General features: G+C 41.5%; 1 protein-coding gene across 1 annotated transcript in view; it reads right to left on the bottom strand.

The window, feature by feature from the left end:
* Positions 1-808: 808 nt before the first annotated feature.
* The window catches only part of LOC143281746 (HHIP-like protein 1), a 24,347-nt gene continuing 17,678 nt past the window's right edge, over positions 809-7,477 (bottom strand). The window contains exons 7-9 of the mRNA XM_076587024.1: positions 6,606-6,757; positions 4,678-4,759; positions 809-2,830 (exon numbers count right to left, since the gene is read on the bottom strand). Of these exons, the coding sequence (XP_076443139.1) occupies positions 2,716-2,830; positions 4,678-4,759; positions 6,606-6,757 (349 nt within the window). The 3' untranslated portion in view covers positions 809-2,715. The remainder of the gene's footprint in view (positions 2,831-4,677; positions 4,760-6,605; positions 6,758-7,477) is intronic.

Genomic DNA, 7,477 nt, shown 5'->3' with positions numbered 1-7,477 from the left:
GGAGGGGGAGGGCAGCGGAGTAGAAACGGGGAAGGGTAGGTTACGAAAGGAGGTGGGGGAGAGGAAAGAAAGATTATTATTGAGCAGAGCTGTGAAAAAAGAAAAGAAAAAAAACCAAAAAACAAAACAAAAAAAACAAAAAAACGGGAAGGGGCGTGGGGGGCGTGGGGGTGGGGTTGGAGGAGAGAAAGATTATCATCAAGCACAGCAGTGAAGAAAACACAGAAGAAGAAGAAGAAAAAGAAAAACCAATAAAACTTCGGACTGCCGATCTGCGCATCACTGTAACTTGGGGAGAGGGGGTTGGGGGGGGGGGGGGGGGGTACATGCGGAAGAGCACGATAGCCTTCAAGCGTTAAATGGAAATCGAATTTCTTCTCATGGCAAAAGGTTTTATTTTTGATTTAAAAAAAAAAAAAAATCAATATATATTTTTTTTCTCTTGGTTCTATTTTTGTCGGGTGCTAAATGGAAATCGAACATCTTTTTCACGGCAGTCCTCTCTTTCGCACTCTCCTTCCACCCGCTTCCTTCCGCTCTGGCACTGTATTCATTCAGCATCAAATGGAGGAAACAGCACAGGTGTCACTTTCTGATGATACAGTAATAAATGCACACACACACACACACACACACACACACACATATATACACACACACACATATAAATAAAACAAAGTTGAAAACCAACACCTATTCTGTTAAACAAGAAAAAAAAATATATACATATATGTGTGTATATCTATCTATCTATCTATCTATATCAGTGTGAGTATATAAATGTGTTTGTGTGTGTGTGTGTGCGCGCGGGGGGGGGGATGGGGATAATAGATAGATAGATAGACAGACAGACAAACAGATACACACATAGATAGATACACAGATAGACAAACACCCAGATAGATGAGTTATAGATGAATAGATAGATAAACAGATAGATAAAACAATGATAAAATAACAACCAGCACGGGAGGAACACCAAACATGAAACAGTGCTTTTTATGAAACAGGCAGACAGATAGGCTAAAGTCAGAAAAAACATATCCGTGATTAGGGATAAATACATCAGGTATCTAACCTCACTTGAATTAAGAACCAAGAATATCTAAATAAAAAACAATAACAACAACAGCAAAACAAACAACGACGTATAACCAGACAAAGCAGCAGCCTTCTATGAAATCAACAACAACACCTCACGTTTCCAAAGTAATGTTAAGAAACACTTTTCTGGCTAAAGAAAAAAAAAAGAAAAAAAAGAAAAAAGAAAAAAAAAGAATAGATTTTTCTGTTGTGTAATGTCAGCAGTTGTTCAGTGAGTGAGGCCCCGGCGGAGCTGTCAATATTGACGTTGGTCTGAAATAGTCGGCACAACACAGTCAAAAGGAAAAAAAAAAGTCCCATGGATGTGTGTGTGTGTGTGTGTGTGTGTGTGTGTGTGTTTGTGTGTACGTGCGCGCGCGCGCGCGTGGGTGTGAGTGTTTTCTGAGTCAGCTCCATGACAACATCTTGTAAGATAGGTTGCCGTTTATGAGTTTCCTATATATACAGTAAATCCTTTTAAATTGTGTTTCAGTAACGTAATATAGCCTTTGCGCTATTAAGATCAAACAAGATTCTGACGCCGTATCTAGCTTAATTGTATAACATCATTAAAAAAAAAAAAGTGACGAAGGTCTCTGTGTGTTCGAAAAAAAAAATAAAAAAAAAAAAAAATATATATATATTTATACCCGAGCATACAACAGTCGAGACGCTGTCTTCCACAAGGCTTAGAAACGGTCACGGCGACACTGGCTGTATGACACTGTGACAGTCCGATCAAAGGTCAGACCAGTTTGACAGATGCGTACCGATCCCAGTGATTACACTGCCACACACAGCAGTTTGCCACAGGACTGGCAGTCAGCTCAAAACGAGGAAAAATCCGACTTGAAAAGATACCCACTGATGTGGACGTCCAAGCGAGGCCCGGTGTAACAGTGTCAAACTAACCCCCTCCCCCCCCCCCCCCCCCCCCCCACACACACACTGCTAGGTTTTACCTCGGGGTAACTGTAGGCTGGCTTCGAATAACAGGGAAAAGAAAAAGAAAGATCACCAAAATCAAATAATAACCTACCCCACACTTCCATGGTTCCCCCCCCCCCCCCCCGCCCCCTCCCAACAGGTTGTTTCAGTGGCATGTTCTCCATAAGCAGTGAGGTGAGGATAAAATCAAATCAAACCATGTTGCTGATGGCCCAAGTTGACCACAAAGGGACTGTTCCAGGGCTGAACACTTCTTAACACCATTTGAACAGAAGACAAAATAATATTTAAAAGTCAAGAAGAACAGAGTTAGAAAGACCAGTTCACCTACGTCTCCCTCAATCCACGTAGAGATATAGACAAACTTTAAAATATTGGAAAAAAAACATGAAGAGACCAGTTCACCTTCGTCTGTTTCAGTCCACGTAGAATTTAATTCATGTCAAGAAGGAAAGAAAATACTCCGTGGAATCAGCAGTAGCAGAAATTATATGTGTGCTGCGTATCACGTGCACGTAGGAAAACTCCCCAGCAGTTCACTGGAAGCTGTTGAATGAATCGAAGAGGGCAGTGGGAGGTGTGTGTGTGTGTGTGTGTGTGTGCGTGTGTGTGTGTGTGGTGGAGGGGGCAGGGGGCTGGAGGCGAGAGGAGGGAGGGAGGCACGGAGGGTGAGGGGTGCAACAGTCAGGTCAGCGTGACACGGAACAGGGACATGAGGAACAGCAGCGGAGGGAGGTGGAGCATGAGGAGGGTGGGGGTGAGTCCCCCGCCGCCACACGTCACCGCCTTCTGGTCGTTTCTGTCAACACACGCACAGACACAACACAACACACACACACACACACACACACACACACAAGTGCACAAGTTGAATGACTTGACCATGCTTGAATGAAAGCATGATGAAAAATCAAGAAAACGAGCGAGAGCGAGAACGAGAGAGAGAGAGAGAGAGAGAGAGAGAGAGAGAGAGACACACACACACACACACACACACACACAGAGAGAGAGAGAGAGAGAGAGAGAGAGAGAGAGAGAATGAATAAAGAAGCAATGAAAAAAAAGTACTAAAACCAGACCAATCAATGAGAAGAACATACAAACAGTAGAAACAGCAAAGCCAAAGATCCCAAGTGAAGAAACAACAAAAAGTTAAAAGAAATAAACAGATAAATGAAGAAATAAACTAAACAAACAGTTAACATAAATAAACAGATAAACATTTAAAAAAAAAAAAAAAAAAAAAAAAAGAGAAACACTCCTGCATGACGTAAAACTTTCACATTACACCAAACCATTCTAAATCATAACACAACACATAACGTGACATGACATACCGTTGAAAAATATTACCCTCGAAAAGGGGGAGAACACGATATATTTATTAACTTGCATATTGCACCACACCACATTGCATCACAATGCAGTAAAGAACATGACATGGAATGGCATTGTATCACATTAGGTTACAGGGCATTACCCACCCACACATAGGGTGATCAACATGTAAGTTTGACATTACACCACACCACATCACATCATTATGCAACACATAACATGACATAACATTAAACAACAACAACAACAACACTATCCACGAGAATAAAGAACATGATATAAAACTGCCACATTGTACCATACTACATAACATCACAAAACAGCACATAACATGGCATGACATTACACCACATTACATTACAAAACCATTGCCCACAAGAAGGGAAAACATGATACAGGAACGAAACCAAACTACACTGCATCACAATACAACACACAACATGACATGACATCACAACACGTTACAAAACATTATCCACAAGACGGGAAAACATGATATAGGAACGAAACCAAAGTACATTGCATCACAATACAACTCACAACATGACATGACATCACAACACGTTACAAAACATTATCCACAAGACGGGAGAACATGACATAAAAACGGTCACATTACAGCACACCACATCATTTCACAACACACGACATTACACAACACTGTTTCAAAACATTGTATATCACAATAACATGACATTACACCACATCATCTTACAAAAGATTGTACACAGGAAAGGGGAACATGATATAAAAACATTCGTGTTACACTATACTAAATTACAACACATAACATATGACATGACTCTAAATTACGTTACAAAACATTACCCACAAGAATGCAGAAAAATATGATAAAACACTTTCGCATTACACCTGACTATATTACATCACAACGAGTAACACGATATGGCATGATATCAAATCATGTCGCAAAAAAAAATATTATGCACAAGAAGAGAGAAAAAATATTTTTACATAAAAAACAACTTTTGCATTACACCTTTTTACAACAGGTGACATGATATCACATTTCGTTTCAAAATATTACCCATAAAAAGAGAGAACAAAAATCAAGAACAACAAACAACAGTGAAAAAAAAAAGCTTTTTGGACGACAGAACGCTACAACACACCACATTATAACTTAAAATATCACATTGCATCACGTCACATCACATCATACTACGTTACCCACAAGAAGGGAAAACATAAAAAAAAAACGTTCAGCAAGACACCACACGACATAATCATCAAAACGCAACACATGACATGACACGACACTACACGATATGACATGTCAATCATTACCCAGAGGGCGGCAGAACCCGATACAAGGTTCCTGCAGGACGCTGGACAGAGAACTCGGAAGCCATCAGCACCATCATCTCTCCTGCAACACCACGGGGGTCGGGGTGTGTAATGAAACGAAACGAAACGAAAACGAAACCGAAACAGAAATGTGACGAATTGTTATTTTTTTCACGAGGGTTGTGGAGTAAGTACAACTGCGTTTTTTTTTTGTTTTTTGTTTTTTTGTTTTGTTTCTTTTCTGTTTTTTTTTTTTCATTTACATGTAGCCATCAAGGACTAAAAAACAACAACAACAACGACAACAAAACTACAAAAACACTATCATGAATCAAAGTAACTCTTGTAGTTAAAAAGGTCCCATTGTCTTATATGGTCATCGGGGTAGCGGGGTACCAACTGCGTCTTGGGCTCAGCGTATGAAGACGGGAGACACACCGACACACACCGACAGATAAGCCTGCCTGCCTACTCATCCGTCGGACCGACGGGAGACTCCAACACGAGACAGGGACTCAATCCTCTCCTTCCGCAACGGAAGTCAAGTACACACTTGGGTAGAGTGAAAAAAACAAAAAAGGAAGTAAAGTTTGAGGAAGTGTCTGGGTTTGTTCCAATGTACCTTTTATTTACCTGTGTGCTAGCTGAATCGGTAGCGTAAGCAGCACTGACTTGAAGTTGTGTACCATGTGTAATGGAGAGAGTTACCACTCTTTACTATTTGTTAATCATATCGTCTCCTGGCCTCATTATTTGTTAATTTCCAGAAGTAAAGTGCCTTTCCCAGTTAGACAGCATCATGCTGAAACGGGGCCTCGAACCCTAATCACTGGTGAACACTAGCGCGAAAGTGCAGAGCCTAACCGATTGTACCACGGCGCAAAATGTAGCAGGAACTAGCACCAAATCTGCATGGACAGCAATTCAGAATGTCTGTGTCTCTGTCTGTCTCTGTCTGTTCAAAATGTATCTGTCTCTCTCGGTCTATGTCTGTCTCAGTGGATGTGAATTCACTGTCCCGACTGCCACAAAAGTCTATGAGACCTTTAATCTTTACGGGTTTTTTTTCTGACACAAAGAACACAAAGCGCTGGTCTCCCAGTACTTAAAAGTTCCCTGACAGAGGGGATACCTGTCTGCATTACCACCCAAAGCAAACGGACTAAAGCCTGGCCCATGGACAACAGGTCAAGATTCTAGATTCAGTTTCCTTTCACCCCCTTTTGGGGTACCGAGGATTAGAAAGAAATGAACAAATGAACATACCGAACATGACAACGACTGACGAATGAACAGTGTCAACAACAATCCTCTGTTGAATACAATGTAGAACAAATGCATGCTCGTATCACTAACATGATCCTATTACTCCATTCATTCTCAAAATACATCCACACATTCAAAACATTAGAACATTCTGTAAAACTGCCTCGTAATATTACGATAAAGAGCAACGATAAAAACCATCTCTTACATAATCACTTCCACACGCGTTCAGGGAAATCCGTCCACAACTTTTGTGTGTGGTCTGATCCTGTTTACAGACACACTAACGAACCAACCAACCAGCCAACCAATCAACCAACCAGTCAACCAACCAACAAACCAACCACCCAACCAGCCAGAAAACCAACCAACCAACCATTCAGCCAACCACCAAGCCAACCAACAAACCACCAAACCAACCAGCCAGCCAGCCAACAAACCAACCATCCAGAAAGCCAGCCAGCAAGCCAGCCGACCAGTCAGCCAAACACCTAATTAACCAACTAATCAACCAGCCAACCAACCAACAAATTAGCAAAATAACCAACCAGCCAGCCAAACAACCACTCAACCAACCAACCAACCAGCCAGCCAGCCAACCAACCAACAGACACGAAAATCAGCACAACCACCCCTACAGCGGAGGCCGTCAAAAAACTGACCGTCAGGGTCTTGCCCAAAGGCCAGCAGAAAGGGTTCTTTGGGGTCACGGGCATGGCAGGGACACCACGACTTGGGGCACACAGGCCACGGGCGGCTACTCCACTGTCCTGGTGATCCCCCCTGCTTGTCGTCCCGCAACAGACTGATCTCTCTGTATGGGGACAGAAAGAAATAATGAAAAAACAACAACAAAACACGCACACACACACACACACACACACACACACACACACGCACACACACACACAACAACAACAAAACCCAACCACAATGTCATGGGCTATGTTATTTGTTGTTATTAATTCAATTTAAGTCTCTGTAAGTATTTTGTTCGTTTATAAGCTAAGGCTGAGTAAAAAAAAAGTAAATAAAGTGGATAAGAAAAAAAGAGAAAACATACAACATAAATTGTTAATCTCATTACTGTGGATGAAACAACATTTCATTTCTTTTCAAAACGTGTCTCTCAACATAAATACACTTGTGCGAAACGATTCTACACTATATATGACCTTAAAAAAATTGCCAAAATGATTAAAAAAAACCAACAACCCAAACAAACAACAACAACAAACACACACACAAAAAAAAACAAAACAAAAAACAAACGTGAAATAGATAACAATAAAGAACCCTTGCAGCCGCTTGACATCAGCGATCAGAAATCCCATTCTCACATAATCAGAACCAGCTGTTGCTGCTCGAACATCTCCCCACCACCCTCTCTCTCCCTCTCACAGACACAGACACACAGACACAGACACAGACACACACACACACACAACCCCCAGAAAATCCCCTTTACAAATTGATATGCATTACTGCTCTGTCGCACACACAGCTCGCGAAGACTCTTCGGCGCGACACGTCC

This window comes from Babylonia areolata, chromosome 4 (genome assembly GCF_041734735.1).
Source record: "Babylonia areolata isolate BAREFJ2019XMU chromosome 4, ASM4173473v1, whole genome shotgun sequence".
NCBI lineage: Eukaryota > Metazoa > Mollusca > Gastropoda > Neogastropoda > Buccinidae > Babylonia > Babylonia areolata.
The sequence above is the reverse complement of the archived record's forward strand: the minus strand, read 5'-3'. Positions and strand labels throughout refer to the sequence as shown.